The sequence below is a fragment of the Homarus americanus genome, unplaced genomic scaffold (assembly GCF_018991925.1).
Source record: "Homarus americanus isolate GMGI-L3 unplaced genomic scaffold, GMGI_Hamer_2.0 scaffold5142, whole genome shotgun sequence".
Taxonomy (NCBI): Eukaryota; Metazoa; Arthropoda; class Malacostraca; order Decapoda; family Nephropidae; genus Homarus; species Homarus americanus.
Window position 1 is genome coordinate 175,911 of NW_024727827.1, and position 18,096 is coordinate 194,006.

At 40.2% G+C, this 18,096-nt stretch overlaps 2 protein-coding genes across 2 annotated transcripts in view; one reads left to right on the forward strand and one right to left on the reverse strand.

The window, feature by feature from the left end:
- The first annotated feature begins 34 nt into the window (after positions 1 to 34).
- Positions 35 to 9,697, forward strand: LOC121865937. The gene is made up of 7 exons (XM_042365500.1): positions 35 to 179; positions 1,803 to 1,890; positions 2,143 to 2,281; positions 6,026 to 6,108; positions 7,703 to 7,897; positions 8,379 to 8,447; positions 9,499 to 9,697. The coding sequence occupies exons 2-6, from the start codon at positions 1,813 to 1,815 to the stop codon at positions 8,436 to 8,438; spliced, it is 555 nt and encodes a 184-aa protein (XP_042221434.1). The 5' UTR covers positions 35 to 179; positions 1,803 to 1,812; the 3' UTR covers positions 8,439 to 8,447; positions 9,499 to 9,697.
- Positions 9,698 to 10,378: 681 nt separating this feature from the next.
- LOC121865936 (epidermal growth factor receptor-like) overlaps positions 10,379 to 18,096 on the reverse strand; it is a 52,323-nt gene continuing 44,605 nt past the window's right edge. Inside the window, exons 8-13 of the mRNA XM_042365499.1 lie at positions 17,364 to 17,704; positions 16,662 to 16,837; positions 16,110 to 16,386; positions 15,326 to 15,979; positions 14,812 to 15,006; positions 10,379 to 14,611 (exon numbers count right to left, since the gene is read on the reverse strand). Of these exons, the coding sequence (XP_042221433.1) occupies positions 14,259 to 14,611; positions 14,812 to 15,006; positions 15,326 to 15,979; positions 16,110 to 16,386; positions 16,662 to 16,837; positions 17,364 to 17,704 (1,996 nt within the window). The 3' untranslated portion in view covers positions 10,379 to 14,258. The remainder of the gene's footprint in view (positions 14,612 to 14,811; positions 15,007 to 15,325; positions 15,980 to 16,109; positions 16,387 to 16,661; positions 16,838 to 17,363; positions 17,705 to 18,096) is intronic.

The window sequence follows — 18,096 nt, forward strand, 5'->3', positions numbered from 1 at the left end:
ACTCCACTGATTGGATGAGACGTAAATAATTGAAAGAATAAGAGACTTAGAGATATAGTTAACCCTCAAACCTCTCCTCTACATCACGTTTTCTCTCACTTGTTTAGTTACTTTAATCTATTAGTCAATCTCAGGTGTGTCAGGTGTGTCAGGTGTGTCTACAGCTCTTATTTCTACAGGTAAATGACGTTAATTGCCCTATTTAAGTTAATTGTAATATACATAGTGATTAAGTTTGAGGGATTTTTAATAATTTATTTTAATATTAATTTGGGTTTTTCATTTTAGGAAGAAATTGTATCGGAAATGCCATGGGTAGTTGATGATAGTTTAGTCGGGGTCATTTGATGGTTTAATTTGTGGTTTAATGATCGTTTATAGAGTCATTACTGTGATGGTAGTAGTTAGGATAATTTGGGGTAATGTTAGTGGTGAGATTTTAATTTTTTGGGGGATGTGGTTATTGTACCTTAATTGTGTACTCTGGAGACTGTTATATGGTTAGGTTAGGTCATGTCATGTTGGAAAGTTAGGTTTGGTTACTTTGTTTGGTTAGATTATGTTTGGTTACTTTGTTTGGTTTGGTTAGGTTAGGTTTGGTTAGGTTAGGTTAGGTTAGGTTATGGTGGAAAGTTAAGTTAAGTTAGGTTACGGTGGAAAGTTATGGATATATATTGATGAGATTCCTGCCTCTTGGTTTTTTTTATTGAAAATAATATTATATATGTGGTATTTTTATTTTAGTTTGAGAAAATGTGTTAAAATGTTGTTATTTCTAAATTAAACCTAACCTAACCAAAGCTAACCTAACTAAATCTAACCTTGAGCAAAAGCCGATGTCACGAGCGCAATTTTTAGACCGTCGATTGAGACAATATGATGAAATTTATGCATACGATCGATCAATGTTGTAATATATAAGCACAATGGTCTGACTTAAACATTTACCTAACAAAATAAATTATATATTAAAACAATTTCCTTCATCAAGATTAAAGTAAATTGGAGAGGGGAGCAGTTAGAATGTTGACGTGTAGCGGAGAAGGTAAAGTAAAATATTCTTATTCTGGTCTCGTTCAAAGGTTTTCTCTTGAACATAGACACTGCTGCTGCCACCTACCATACCAGACTGACTTCATCATTTACTTAAGCAGCGCAAAGTGTCTCTAAATGTTAATAAATATTACGATAATAATAACGGTACAGTAATATCTCCATTACCTAGATTCCCTCTAACCCGGAACTCTCCGATGGCCGGAATTTTAATTTTCTCGGAAAATCGTTCCCAAGGCTGAAATTTTCCGGAAAATTACGGCTTTGGGAACGATTTTCCGAGGGGCAGATTTTCCGGAAAATTCTGAGAAAATTTTCAAGATACCCAGAAAATTCTGGGGATGGGGGATATTTTTCCAGTTTTGTGAGACTCGTCTTGTTACCGGGAAATCTCTCATTACCGGAAGTGTTCTGCACCAACTGTTGTAACTAACGGGGATATTACTGTACAGGTACAGTATATATTTTCATGTTCGCTAAAAAACAGCAATACAGTAATAACTTTTGAATTATTTTGGGGGTAATATTTGATGACCATTGCTTGCTTTAACCGCCAATGCGAGGACAATAAATCCTCCATGAAAATAACCAAAAGTAAACAAGGAATATATATTGTGTGACGTGATACATTTTTTTAATATTTTTTCCGCCCTTAATCTAGAGAAATGAGAGAACTGTATTATTTTTCCTGTCTTTTGTATAGTCAGGATTTTTATTTGTACTCAATATTTGTACTCAACATTTTTCAGGATAGTAATAATGAAGATCTGGCAGCCTGAGAGGTGTTGTGGCAGCAGTTTACGTACTGGGAGTCTGGTCGTCGGGTCACTGGCTCTGGTAACATATTATTTGTGTTGAGTTTGTGATGACGGACAAGTTTGTTTTAGATAGTCCGAGTGAATCATTGTATTTTATTATTATTTAGGAATTATTTTATTTTAACGTTAGATCTATTATTGTTGATGTTGTAAAGTATTAAATTTTTGTGTGGCGGCTTTCCTTATGTCGACTCTTGTATTGAATGTCCGAAAGATTTGTTTTTTTTACAGATGAATTTTATTCCTTTATTTCAAAAAGAATATATTTCAGGTGGGAGCCGTACTGGATATTATCAATGGCTGCGCTGGAACGCTCGCTGTTGTAGTCAGCATGTTTGGGAGGTTAAAAATAATCAGCTGTTTGAAAGATGTTGAAAGTGAAGAGTGTCAATACGATACTTCTCACTCTGGTAAGTTTACTCTTTGTCAGACACTGTATGGTACAGGGGGTCCCCGGGCTAGGTTAGGTTCCCGAGGACGTTGTTAAGTCGTATTTGTACATAAGTGGGAACTCTTGCTATGTTTAAAATACCACTACTATATCATAGCCCAAGTCCTTATATACAGTACATCTATAATAACTTAATTTATCACAAAAGAAGAAATACAATGAGTCATCAAGTAAATAAAATACTGGAAATTTATAGTTTAACCTCGTTCATATTGGCGGGCGTTCGTAAATCAGATGTTCGTAAGTCGAGCGTTCGTAATAAATATACAACTGAGTTTATTTATCTATTAAGGGTACTACTGTATTTTTACAATACAGTAGTACCCCGCTTAACGCGGTCAATTGAACCCACAGGGTACCGCGTTAAGTGAAAACCGCGTTAAGTGAACAACAGAACATATGGGATTAATTCCAATAGAGACTGGCCCGACCCCCAAACTCCACTTTTTGACGACACACAACTATGTTGTAGTAAAAATTTTATCTTAACTTTATGATGGTATGCACACACAATTAATAATTAAGAGAAATATCAATAATATTAGGTTTTTTAACACTTGCATTAGTAGAAAAGATGGCTGGGCACACGGGGATGGGGGGTTGGTTCCGAGGCAGAGGGCAGATTATTGGCCCTCACCTGTATCACTTGTATCAATTGTATCACTATCCACCACAGAGGCTTGCAGGGCCTCTTTGTCAAACCCCTCAAAGGCCATATAAGTCCATATCCTCACTATAATTATCACTATCACTGACTTGGGCCGGCTGTGGTGGGTGGCGGGTGAAGAACTCGGTAATGTTTTGATGACTGGGCGACCTTGTGCGCATCGTGCCCGCGCCGCTTCCCGCGTATATGATGAAAAATTCCGCGTTAAGTGAAAGTTCAGCTCTGGCGAGGCACCGCGTATATGATAAAACGCGTTAAGTGAAACCGCGTTAGGCGGGGCAATACTGTATTTGTATTAAGAGATTCTGAATTAATAAAAGGATAGTAATATATATACACCATACTGTAAATCTTGTAATCCTCTTAACCATGTAGAGGTTGTACAGTATATACACGAAGACTTGCTACAAAAAATTTTCATCGCGATTTTATAGTAGGAAGACGCAATGGACTGGGGATTTGATAACTGTACTTCGTCAACAGGAATGGGGTGTTCATTTTGATATCCTGTTGAACCTAACGCAAAGATAGTTATGGGGTCAATGAACGATGTAACAGCGATTCTTTTTTATTTTTTCATATTTTTTAGGCCAATGGTCCAGATCTAATGAGAATATTGCAATTAAGTAGTTAGTTATTAACATTAATAATTTGTTTTTACCTATACTAGTACATAAAGCTTTGATTAGTCATACTAGGGTTAATAATTGATTATATTTTAGTTTAGTGCTGCCAGTCTTATAAGAGATTATTTTAACGAAGGTACACTTCACTCATTCCACCTCCTGCGGTATATTATTACAGCTGTATCTCACGCCTGGTAAATAGAGTGGCCATTGGGCGTTATTCTGGGCTAATAAGATACGGTAATGCTTTAAATAACCCTTTGAGAATGATGGTTTACCCGTTGATGATGGTGATTTAACCCTTTGCAGAAGATGGTAGAACCCTTTCATGATGATGATTTAACCCCTTGAGGAAGATGTTTTAAAATAGATATACATACAAATGATATATTTAGTAGTAATAATAGGTAATATCTACACCAACTTAACCCTATGTTTATGTAGTTCTAGATGCATTATATAAAGGTAGATTCAGTGTTTATTTATACACACTGGTAGACAAGGCTGTAATAAATGATGTTTTACCTCAATCATTTATAAACATTCCTTGCTATTGACTTCGATTCTGTAGAAAAGCTAAACAAAATCATTACAAGTATTCAGTTTTGATAATTTATTTCTGGGTGTTTATTATTTATTTGTGGTCTATCAATCCTTTAAATAAACTTATATATGCTCTGATTTGTGATGTAATTATTGTAGTAATTACTGATGTTAAACAATGCAATATTTACGACCTACAATTATGGACAGTATTACAGGACATACACAGCTCTACCAGGAAGAGTTCTGGACACATCTCAATAACTGTAGCTCTGGTGGTGACATACTGGGACATACTGTACAATATTATATTATCAGAACATATTATTCACCGATTTTCCGGCACCCTTGGTTCCAAAGCCTTGCCGGATTATCCGTTTTGCCGGACCAACCGAGGTCAGGTAACAATAATTCAACAATACCGTACACCTCTGATCTACTAATAATACACCTCCTGTGTCTCTAAAGGACCATTGACTGCTAGAAACTTAAATTAAACAAATATTAAATATAAATTAAATGTGAATTAAATAGTTTTATTGGTACAGTATAAATGAAACAGACCTGTAGAGCTAATCACAAAGATCTGGAAGTTTAAGGATGTTAGGATTACTATCTGTTGCAAGTGATCTCTCGTATTTTTGTCCTGTGGTCTTGCCTGTAGTATAATTAGATCTTTACCTTTAAAATTACCACATAGTTATTAGACATATATTGTTACAAACTGTGGTGGGGATAGGGGGGTGTTATTATAATCCAACCTTCAGGATAGGTGAATGAACATCTGTACCCCTGTTCATCATTACACGGAGGCTTATTGGATAACCGTGTATACATATATGTTACATGATCCAGTGTGTTAGTTACTAGATTTTGCTGCCTTTCATTAGAGATGTGGAAGTGAGTTGGGAACTGAAGGTTGTTTGATATTGATACCTGTTTTATAGCTTGTTATGAGGTATTGGGATACACACACTACACACACACACACACACACACACTTACACACACTTACACACTTACTTCTCACACTACATACACACTTACTTCACCAATTAGTCCTTGCTCCATATCCCCAGTTTATCAGGATTGTAATTTCTGTTTTTCGAGTCTAATTGGAATTTTTCACTACTGTATAACCAGGTATACATGGAGAATCTTTAGTACCATTATAAAACTGAATTTCAGAATTTATCCATCAATTTTTTTTTAATATAAGTTTTCATTTCAAAGACAACAGAGCTAGTTCAATTGTGGTGTTCTGTATGTGAGAGTTCTGGTCATATAGCAGTGTATAGCACTGTATGAGTTGTAACAGGTGTATAATCTGTATGATGCTGTATTTAAACTATTAATTCTTATATATTTACCTTTATACTTTACTATCCTCACACCTGAAAATGTAAATTACACGCAAACGCTTGGGGACTTGGTGTTTATCAGCATTTACATAGTTTACTCATACCTACACTGATTAATTTCCATACCTATACAGTATTATACAGTATTAAACAGTATTACACAGTATTATAATAAGGATAAATAAAAATCACAATATAAATACCCCCAAAATATATAACCTCTTACGGCAACGTTCAGTGTAGTAATTATTAAATGGCAGTACAGTATAACATTACACATTGACATTAATCTCTCGGATATGGTAAATACACTGTACAATCTTGGCGTTCAAAATTAGTTCAGTTCAGTTATATTACAATTGACTTGGATAGGTTCATATGGCTAGTAACTGACTCATGCTAGGAGGAATGTGAAGTTTAGAATAGAAAGATCTCTATTGACAAAATCTATAACTACATAACTACGATGAGTGTTTGTTTATACTGACGAACGGCCTTGTTTCCAGCGGTGTATTTTGCTGTCGCTCTGTTGCTGGCTGAGAGCATCCAGGTTATTGCTTGCTCTATGTTGATTTATGGGATCTATAAGGTAACTCTCTTGCTGTTTTAATTACCCTAAGTGTATTTTATCTATTCGTATGTATAATTATCACTAAGTATACAGTATGTACTCTGCTAGATGTACAGTCCCCTTCACTAGTGTGTTTACAGGGGCTCGTCATATAGCCTAGGTACAGTCCCCTTCACTAGTGTGTTTACAGGGGCTCGTCATATAGCCTAGGTACAGTCCCCTTCACTAGTGTGTTAACAGGGGGCTCGTCATATAGCCTAGGTGCAGTCCCCTTCACCTAACCTGGCCAATCACATTTAAGGACTCAAACATTCTGCCAAGTTCTAAAATAGATATGCTAGGCCTCACCATTTCCTCTAATGTCATAGAAGCCACACATCCACAACATTGCTAAAGCTGCCTCCCGAAAGCTGGGTATGCTGTACAGATGCCATAGCTACTTCACTCCTGAGCAGTTGCTTCAGGTATATAAGGGATTCATTGTTCCTAACTTGGAGTACTGCTCTCATATCTGGGGTGGCTCTTCAACTGTTAGATAGGGTGGAATCAAAGGCTTATTAACTCTCCTCCTTTATTTGATAATCTTTCTTCCCTTTCTCTTCACCACAATGTTGCTTCACTCTCTCTCTTTTACAGATACTTTAACGGGCAATGTTCGGTAGATTTGGCATCCTGTGTACCGCCGGCAAGGCCGTGGGCTCGTAACACTCGTCTTGCCCACGGTGCCCACCTTTTATCTGTGGCTGTCGGTCACACTATAATAACCCGTTATAGTACCTCCTTCTTTCCTCACACAGACAAACTGTGGAATGCTCTGCCTTCTTCTGTTTCCATACTCATACAATCTGTCTCACTTCTAAACCTGGTTGTCTGTCATCTTTGTGGTGTAGATTAACATAATCTTTTTCTTTTCTATTTTTAATTTCTTTTTACTCCTATATTTTCGCCCCCTAGGCCCCGTTGATAACCTGTGCCTGTGTGGGCTGTTACCCTTAAGAAACAACAAAAAACATCAGTGACATCGACTGTACTTTCCTTCTGTTATATGTAGCTGCCTCAAGAGTAAAGAAAGTCTTACAGAATTTGCCTGAATTCTCCGCAAATTTCTGTAGTAATTACAGTGTACAGTACAGTATTCCCACATCAGTGTAAAAGATCACAGAAGTACCACACACACTCTCCAAAAGCGTCCCCCAACTATGAACACTAAACAATCTGAAAAATAATGAACTGATAATCTGTAACCATTCCTAGATGACATGCCCCCATTCTCCTCACTCTCCTCATACCCCCCCATTTCCCCCATTCTCATTCTGGTGTTGGGGATGTTTTTGGTCGAGAGTGTTCACAGGTCTTCACAATGTTAACTCGGAGATAAAAGAGAAAGAGGCGACAATGTTAAATTTTACATGTAACGGAAATCGAAGGAATTGTGGCTACGTATTAACTTGTGGCTAGAGTAAAGACCTATTAGATATACTGTACTTTATATACAGATAGGTAGATATATATAGAGATACTGTATATAGAGGTAGTTAGATAGATACTCCCTGTATATAGAGATGCATTACAGTTTATACATACCTATAATATAACTGTATTTTACCCTCAGGAACGACACAGGTTAATGTTACCTTATATACTCTGGAGCTGCGTCCGGCTGGCCACGTTCCTCGCCTTCTCTGTTTGTGTCGTTGTGCTGTATTTCTACATGCCCCTTGTTATCCTCATACTGTTGTCGGCCGTGTTCCTACTCGCTGCCGTAGAAGCCATCTACATCTTGATTATCCGTTCTCAATACCTAAAGGCGAGTTAGTTTGTGTTTGTTTGAGTTAGTTTGTGTTTGTTTGAGTTAGTTTGTGTTTGTCTGAGTTAGTTTGTTGTATTTGTTTGAGTTAGTTTCTAGTGTTTGTGTAAGTGTAATAATAATTTTTTCCGGGAATGCAGAAAACAGTAAATCCTTGTTACTCGCAGGGGTAACACTAACCTAAACCTACCCTACCCTACCCTAACCTGACCTAACCTAACCTAACCTAACCAAACCTAACCTAACCTAACCTAACCTAACCTAACCTAACCTAACCTATAGATATCATTTCAAGTTATTTACATCACAATTACCAAAGGGGTTTTTTTTTTTATTAATTTTAAGATATATGAAAACGTAGAGGAAATATATTATAGAATGCTTAGGCTGTTTAGATAATGTTAAAGTGATTAGTTATCTACACCGTGATGTATTCCTCTGATGTAGATTATTTTAACCTCTCTCTCTCTCTCTCTTACAGATGAGACAAGCTCAGTCTGATGTTCATGTGATCCTGGAGGAAGAATCTGCTGATTTATAGGAGGTGATGGTGTGTTACAGTGACATATTGTTATGGTGTGTTATAGTGACATATTATGGTGTTATAGTGACATATTGTTATAGTGACATTGTTATGGTGTGTTATAGTGACATATTGTGTGTATCATACTATATTACCATATATTCTAACACTTCTATAGATCTTGCTATATTGTCATAATAGTGTAAATAACCCCTTAGAGACAACCCCCTCATGGTAGGGTTCAGAAAGATAAACATCAGCCACACTGACACCCACTTCTCACACAGTAGAGAGAGATTGGTAGAGCATTACTGAGAGAGCATGTCTCTAATGCTCCCTGGACGTGAGTTTATACCTCCAGCGGTGGCACAGTGTTTCCTGCAGTGGCGCTTGTCTGCCTCGGTATGCAGTCGGGCTAACTCGAAGGTATTGACACCTTCTCGTGTGGTGCTCCACCAAGCGTTACGGTGCGCAGTAATCGTCTCCCCCGGCAATCAAAGATGAGTCCTAGCACCCACACACAGCCCCTAGCAGCCACACAGCCCCTAGCAGCCACACACAGCCCCTAGCACCCACACAGCAGCCCCTAGCAGCCACACACAGCCCCTAGCACCCACACACAGCCCCTAGCAGCCACACAGCAGCCACAGCCCCTAGCAGCACACACAGCCAGCCACACATAGCAGCACCCCACACACAGCCCCTAGCAGCCACACACAGCCCCTAGCAGCCACACACAGCCCCTAGCACCCCACACACAGCCCCTAGCAGCCACACAGCCCCTAGCACCCACACACAGCCCCTAGCACCCACACACAGCTCCTAGCAGTCACACACAGTCTCATAGTGAGGGCTTGACAGGACGTGTGGGGACTGAAAGGGTCTAGAGGTACTGAAGACTGTCTTAAAGTCTGCACGTTATGACAGCACATACAGACAATACACGCACGTACACACACACACACAATACAGAGACACAGGCACACAAACACACACACACACAGACAGAGAGATACACCACCTGTCAAACAAGCACTAGAACAATTTTACCTTCCTCATTGGTGTTCTCTCTCCTCAGTATAACATCATCAAGGAGATCAAGACTTACACCACCTGTCAAACAAGCACTAGAACAATTTTACCTTCCTCATTGGTGTTCTCTCTCTCCTCAGTATAACATCATCAAGGAGATCAAGACTTACACCACCTGTCAAACAAGCACTAGAACAATTTTACCTTCCTCATTGGTGTTCTCTCTCTCCTCAGTATAACATCATCAAGGAGATCAAGACTTACACCACCTGTCAAACAAGCACTAGAACAATTTTACCTTCCTCATTGGTGTTCTCTCTCTCCTCAGTATAACATCATCAAGGAGATCAAGACTCGGATCTATCTTACAGCTGCCTCCTTTGGTCATCTGTGGTTTAGGTTAAGCTAAGGTTAGGTTAAGTTAAGTTACAACTATAGTTTCTGTTTACGAAGCTTCTCTGTATTTCCTTCATCTTATTTGGTTGTGTGTTGTGGGTACAGTAATATCTCCGTTACACAGAATCCCTCAAGCTCAGAATTCTCCGATGGCCGGAATTAAAACTTTCTCGGAAAATCTCCCCCAAAGCCGGAATTATCCAGAAAATTCCGGAGATGGGGGATATTTTTCCGGGGATGGGGATAGTCTCCTTGTTATCCGGAAGTCTATAGTTCCTGGAAGTGTTGTGGACCATTTGTTCCGAGTAACAGAGACATTACTGTATGTGTGTAGCATTGTTTTGTGTGTGTGTAGCACTGTTGTGTGTGTATGTATGTGTAGCACTGTTGTGTGTGTATGTATGTGTAGCACTGTTGTGTGTGTGTATGTATGTGTAGCACTGTTGTGTGTGTATGTATGTGTAGCACTGTTGTGTGTGTATGTATGTATGTGTAAACCAACAGGGAGTAAGAGATAATAAATAAACACATCATAGTGAGCCTTTTATTGCAAAAAATTGTGGTATGTTTACATTATCTCTCGTCTCAGTAAGGCATCAGTCAACAACCATTACCTGCCACTCTTGATGACTACACCATCTCATAGTGCCAGTGTCAGCCGCCGGTGTAATATGCATCAATCATTCTCTATAACACCAGGTGGATGACACTGGCTCTACCACACTAGCTCTACCACACTGGCTAGTTCTCAATATTAACACGATAAGATTCTACCAAAGTCAGGAAGAATCTACTTGTAAATATAAGTACATAACTCCTATTAAGTACAAGTAAAAAACACAAACACTTATGGTATTGAAATATAAGTGATGAATTCTGCTCTAAAAATACTTTACAATTTACAGCCCCAATATTTACAATAATGTTCTATAAAGAAATATGGAAGATAAACTGATCAATAATGTGGATTTTTATTTATTTTTGATCGATCACTCAGCGGAGAAATTTTGTTTTGATTATCGATTATTACTAAAAGTGCCACGTCACCGATCACACTTAACTTTTCATTATTTAATGGACGTAAAAAATATAACTTTTTTTTTGTACCAATGGCTGGGACGTAGAGATCTAACTCATCCCATTATTTTGTCTTGTTCCGGAACTTAGGGCGATAAAGTCATCCCACAATGCAATAAGACGACTTTAGAAACCTGAACTTGTTTATGATACGCTTACAACATACAGTAAACTCTTGCTATTTGTGGGTTAGCTATTCGGGATTTGGGGTGGGTAGATGGTGGTGGCTAGCTTACGAGTCGCCCCCACTGCATCACCCTCTTCCAACAGTGACCCTGATGATCGCCCTAACCTAACCTAACCAGATGTCTCAACCTAACATACTGTACATCACTCCATCATGCTCCAGGCTTCAACATACAAAGGAGAGTTATTATTGGCGACTTTTAAGTATTTCCCATACACAATATACGTATATAGTAATGCACGGAGGTAGTACGAGTCTCTATTCGCGGTTTTTTGCCAATTCGTCGCCATTTCTTGGTACTTAAAACCCCCCACGAATAGCAAGGGGGTCTACTGTACGTTTTTAAATATGGGTCACGTACTGAAGACGCCATAGTTCACATTTATCCGGCATAGAACTTTCGAGTTGGATATTTATATATTTTTTACAGGTCCCTGACTGAGTAGAGTAAGAAGGAAAAGTTTCCCAGATGAATCAAAAAGTTCCCACGGTTCCTTACGAGCGGCCACTTTTTGAGACCTCTGTATTTGGCCAACATGTTATAATATATCATACAATTATTGTACTGTACATTATTTTTGTGTAGTGGATTAGACGGGGGTTAAAACTCAACAGTATTTTAAAGTAGAGAAAAAAAATACAATTTCTTTAATTGATGTTCGTGTGAAGTCCTCATGTATTTCATATCTTTTTCAATGTCAATTTTAGATCGTTCAGGACATCACTAATACACAAGTAATTCATAAACAAATCATAACAAGTATTTAGATATTTGTAAGTGAAAATATCAAACACTAAAAAAGTTAAAAAAGTAAATTGCCATTGTCAGTATTAAAATATGGCTACAGGGGAATGTGTTGTATGGCCGCCCATCAGTCCAAACACGTCAGACATCATTAAAAAAAAATCCTACAAAAACACATATATAAAACACTGTACATTGAACAGGAAAACTAAAAATACATACAGACAGACAGAGGGTTTTCTACAATACCACTGTCAGTGAAATTAAAAACAAAAGTCTTGTGTCCTTAAAAAAAAAAAAGCTCAAAGCTACCAGGAATTTCTTACATGGAAATATTAAGCTAACTGACAGCTATATTTACGCACTTGAGAGTATTGCACGGGCTGTCGACGTTGACTTTTCTAAGGGGATAATATTTGTGCATATCCGACAGACCAAGCACAGGAGCTGGAATGGGTGAATGGAAGAAATGATTTGTACTTTATACCACAGTGTCACCTCGACAGTAAACAAATAGACGGATGGACGTACGGAGTAGTGCCGTTTAACGATTCATTCAACCTAAAAGACGGATTCCGACAATAATCTATCGAGCGGATGAAGAAAACAGGGCGTCAATAACCTAATCACTGAAATTATACGATCAAAAATTTAAACTTGTATCCAAATAAAAACATTCAAACGTATAAACAAGTCAAAAGTCTCATTCAGCACAGACTTATTTAAAAAGATTTGTGAAGAAATTATCAAATGACATTTTTTAAAGACCCATTCCTCTAGTTCATCAATTAAACTATTATTTTCCAGGGGGGATGGGGGGGGATATAATTTTAAAAATGGCAACTACTTGGTCTGCCTAAGAAGAAGACGGCAGATTAGAGATATATATATACACACGGAGTATAGGGAACTTTTGGCACCATGAACACTTACGAATGCTGTTGATTTTTTTTTTTTTTTAGCATTTCCGGAAACACGTTATTATTATTTATTTTTATTTCAAGGTGACCGGGAATAAACTTGGCAACAAAGAGCAGTTCGATACTATACATATTTATTTATACACGGAAACCCAACGACCGTTACACTCGAGAGAGCAATTCAATAACATCGTTTAACTATACAGTACTTACCAACGGATGAGTTGCTTGTATGCCGTTTCCACACCGCACTGAGGCTGACTTAATGCTGATCGCGCATTTTTACAAGACGTTTGGGCAATCCTGACGTTGGGAGGCAAGACTGTGCCCTGGGACTAACCTAACCTAAGCCAACCTGACCAATAACACCATGTGGGAAAAGTCAATTTGCCACGTTACGATCGTTAAGACGCAGAGATGGACGTTTACGTAGCGATGATTAACCTCGAGAATAAATTGGTTAAATGCTGTGTTGTGGGTGTTTGAGTATGCTTAATCATTTGCCAGAGTACATGGCCATGATTACTCGGAATAAACCCGGCCATAACTACCATTAATCGCAACGAAGTCATTTAACTCGTCAACGACTATCTCCCGTGATAAATACGAACCAATAACCTCGGCCAAGACCGTTTAAGGTCACACGGTGGTTCTCGCTGGGTCACTACCTGTACAACAAGGTCAACGGCTGTTAATATCATCATCATCACTAATTACAAGCTTCTCCCCCCCCCCCTCCCCATGAGTTATATTCACCCAAAAGGCTTTTTCTATTAATTCTATTGCAACACTAGCAACAAAATAGCCAAGACTATATATAAAATCACAGAAATAACGGCGAGCCATTTTGGAGCTCTGAGACGTGGACTAGAGCCATTTTGGAGCTCTGAGACGTGGACTAGTCACAGTCCGGTCGAGTCCGCAGTCCACTCAAGACGTCGGGTTAGAGATGCGGTGTTGAACGACCATCGTTTACATGTATAGTTATGAAATTGGCATTGTTATATATCACATAGTTAGGAGTGGACACATAGTTAGAAGTGAACACATCGTTAGAAGTGGGTTAGGAGTGGAATAATAACCTGTTGTATTATTGTCTTGAGGGAGTTTAGTCATGATGGTTTGTTCTCCACACCAGAATGATTGTTTTGTTTTTTGTTTTGTTTTGCACTGTATTGACACTATCGTTTTGGCAAGGACTTTTCCGAATGTCACCCGCCCCCCCCCCCAACACACACCCACACTCTTTAAGGATCCTTCGTCCTCGTTACCCCGTTCTGAATATCCGTTACGACACGAGTCTATATTCTCATCGCACTTTATTACCGGCACTTGGGAAGGGGTAAGAGGAATACAGAACGCACACTTTGATAAGTCCGGGGGGATGGGTAATTCACGCACTCTAACTCGCTAGACTGACTCCTTAGTGTGTGATGAAGTTCACCTTAGGGGTCAGAACGGGCGAGTTAATATCTCGACACTCAGACCGTAGTTTCACTCCGCGCCACCAGGGCATGGGGCGAATGAGGCGACAGTTCGTTGTAGTATTCGTGTGGTAAGTCCTGTGCCGGGTGCTGCTGCTGGTGGTGCGGGAGGCCGTTACTGCTGACGCTGCTGTGACCGCTGCTGCCCCCGCCGTAGCTGTTGAAGCGTCCAGACTCCAGCACGGGGACCCCAACCGTCTGCTGGGGATGGATGCGTCTCCCGGCGTACATCTGTGCCCGGGCGTTCATCATGTGGTATTCCGGGTTGTCCATGCCTACCCACTGCTGCCCGATGGTACCATTGGAGCCCTTGAATCCGCACGGCTGGTTGTGGTCGTGTCTGCGTCCGTCTGGAATAATTATTTAACATTATACGCCGTCCTATTTATTTACAAGATTCGTTTTATGTTGGGAAGTTACCAGGTACTATACATTAATATTATACATTATTATGATATATAAATGATGATGAGAATAACACTAATAATAATGATAATAATGATACTACTACTACTACTACTACTACTACTACTACTGCCACTTAACATACCAGGAGCATCAGGCATAAGGTCCATATAGTGTTGGTGTGAGGGGCCAATAGTAGCCAGACCAGAAGACTGTGGTGAAGGCATCAAATAGTCGTCCTCATCAACGGGTAGATCGAGCCTCAGATCACCGACCCAACCGTAACCGGGCGTTGACGCAGGTGGACTGTGACCGTTAAAACAGTCGTCATCGCCAACATCTGTAACGAGGGTCAGCAATTAGGGGTGTTACCATCTAAGAGTGTGACCAATCAGGAGTGTTAATACAATATCATGTTTTTATAGTCTTGTAAACAACAAATAATTAACAATAATAATCAACATTAATAATCATCAATAAAATAATGCGGCTGATGGTGATAATGCAGCTGGTGGTGATAATGCAGCTGGTGGTGATAATGCATAGAACACTAAGTTATGTAGTGTAAGAGAATATTAAGCTATGTGGTGTAAGAGAGAACATTATGTGGTGCAATGAAAAACAAAAGTAGGGGACTCCAAAATGCACACAATACAGACCTTTACCGAGCATCTTAAGAGGGTCAGAGCAGTACCGGGAGGTGAGCGAGTCGCCCCTCGGCCTCTGTCCCGGGGATCCCACGGCCCCGGCCTCCAGATGAGCATACTTCCTCTCCCTCTGTAGGTTGTGGCGGTTCTGGGGCGACTCCGCCCTTCCGGAGATGTATTCGGCTCCGGTACCTATAGCGTACCCGGCGGTTTTCTTGACCGGGGTGGTGGGATCGGACGTTGAGGTCGAGGAAGTGGTGGTTGTTGCGGTTAGGCCGATGCTGCCTCCGCTGTATTTGGGCTGGAGGTATTCCTCGGCGGCCATGACGATGCCTTCGCCCTCGATGGCCGACGAGAGGGAACGAATCAGCTCCCTCTCGTCCTGGGGGGTGTAAGATGGGAGGCGCATCAGCTTATCGCCCGGGATGACCAGGAAACGTCCCGGGTCTCGGGCCATTTTGGCGAACTCCTCGGCCAGCTCGCGAAAACTCGGCCGGCTCTCGGCGTCCAGCATCCAACAGCGGATCATGAGCATGTAGACGTCGATGGTACAGATGGCCGGCTGGGGTAGACGTTCACCTTTCTCTAACAGGTCCGGGACTTCTCTGGCCGGGATGTCCTCATAAGGCCGTCCGCCATATGCCAAGATTTCCCACACTGTCACCCCTAGACGCAAAAGTAAAATCAGTCATTAATAACTATACTATATAAGATCACCTTTAGACAGACTTATCTTTAAATAAACCTTAGTAATGTTATCTTAATATATCGTAAATGTTATCTTAATATAACTTACCAAAAGCCCAAACATCAGACTTATGGGTGAAGATCCTATGTTGTATACACTCCAAAGCCAACCACTTAATGGGCATCTTTCCTCCCGCAGCCTTGTATTCATCCTCATTGTAGTCCAAGAGTTTAGCCAAACCGAAGTCCGTGATCTTGACACAGTTGGGCGTCTGCACCAGGACATTTCTGGCTGCTAGGTCACGATGTACCAGCCTGCGGTCTTCCAGATAAGTCATCCCTCGAGCAATTTGGGTACACCAGTTTAGAAGTGGCTTGGATCCAATCTGGCAAACGGAAAAAAACATCAGGAGGTTTTTTTTTATCATGAGAAAAAAACAGATCCAAACGTAAGGAAGAATGTAAACGGTGCCTAAAAAACGTCAGAGGTTTTATTTCAAGAGATAAAAAATAGATCTAAGAGTAAGAAAGAACGTAAACGCTACAAAAAAACGTAAAATTCACCTCGAGAAAAAAACAGATCTAAACGCACAAACAAGGAAAAACATAAACGGCACACACACAAAAGAACAAACGTCAAATTCACCAGCGGGGACCTTACCTTGTCTTTGTTATTGCGGACATAATCTAGAAGGCATCCGAGAGGCATCAGCTGCGTCACCAACATGATCTGGGTGGTCATACACACGGCCAGCAGCTGCAGAAGGTTGGGATGATCCACGGACGCCATGATATATGCCTCCTCTAGGATCTCCTTGTTCACGTTTGTCCCGGTACCTGAGGAGGAGTGGGGGGGTACTGTGGTAACTTCTTCAGGAGGGGAGGAGTAACTTCTTCAGGAGGGCAGGGGGAGGGGTAACTTCTTAAGGAGGGGGGGGGTTGTGTGGGGAAGGTTTGAGATATGATACTACCTGACCCCTTTTGTGTTCCTACTATTTATATGTTAACAACGACCATGAACGATCAATTACATCTTAACAACAGGTTTAGGATTACCCCCAAAAACAGACACAATTTCTCTACTGCTAATGTATAACACAACAACAATACTATAAGATGTTAAAAAAATAAATAATTGGTTAGGTTATGTTTTAATAATTGATAAGTTATTAATTTGTTATATAAAAAAAACTAGGAATGCTAATGAGACTTTTGAGGTAATTTTTATAAAGCTGGTGAATGTCTGGGGTTCCAAATGACACAAGAAACTATGTAAAACTCTGTAACAATTAGAAAGGGAATTGTATTTGGTGTCTTGTGAAGTTAACACCAATATTAACTTTACACCACTGATGTCTCTTACCTTCGCGTAACACCTTTATGGCTACGGGGATCTTGACGTTCTCTCCTTCGGGCACCCAGACGCCCTTATAGACGGTACCAAAGGCGCCGTACCCGAGTATCCCGCCCTTGCGCAGTTCGGCCTCTTTCACGATCCGCAGCTTGGCCAGGTTAGGCTTGATGTTGGTCGGCTTGAGCGGCTCGTTGTCGTCGTAGGGCATCATTGTCATGGTCATCTTCAACGCCGCCTCCTTGGTCTTGTTCCGCTGCCACCACAGGTAACAGAACACGGCCAGGAAGGTACACAGGAGGAACACGCACCCCAGAGTTCCCCCCAAGATGGCCGGGATGCTCTCGTCGTCCCTGTCGACGTCAAAATTACTCTCAGACTCCGATGTTTTTTATTTATCTCCGACAGCGACGAAATTTACCGACCGGCATAAATAAACAATTCCTTTATACATGTATGGTGCTATAACACAGTAATATATATGCAGGGGACTGTATATACACCAGACATAAAAACAAACAATTGTATCGTGGTCAATATATTGCATTGTGGTCCCGGCAGATGGCGTGTTTCCCGACCAGCTGGCAAGTAAGGTTATATCTAGTGAGGATGATAATAGTGAAGTTATACCCAGAGTAATTTATGAATCTGTTTATCTAGTAACTGTTCCTACTGAAGAAAAATCAGATAGTATTGAACAGGATTCTTTTTGCTCACCCATCAATGATTCCCATTAACCCATTCT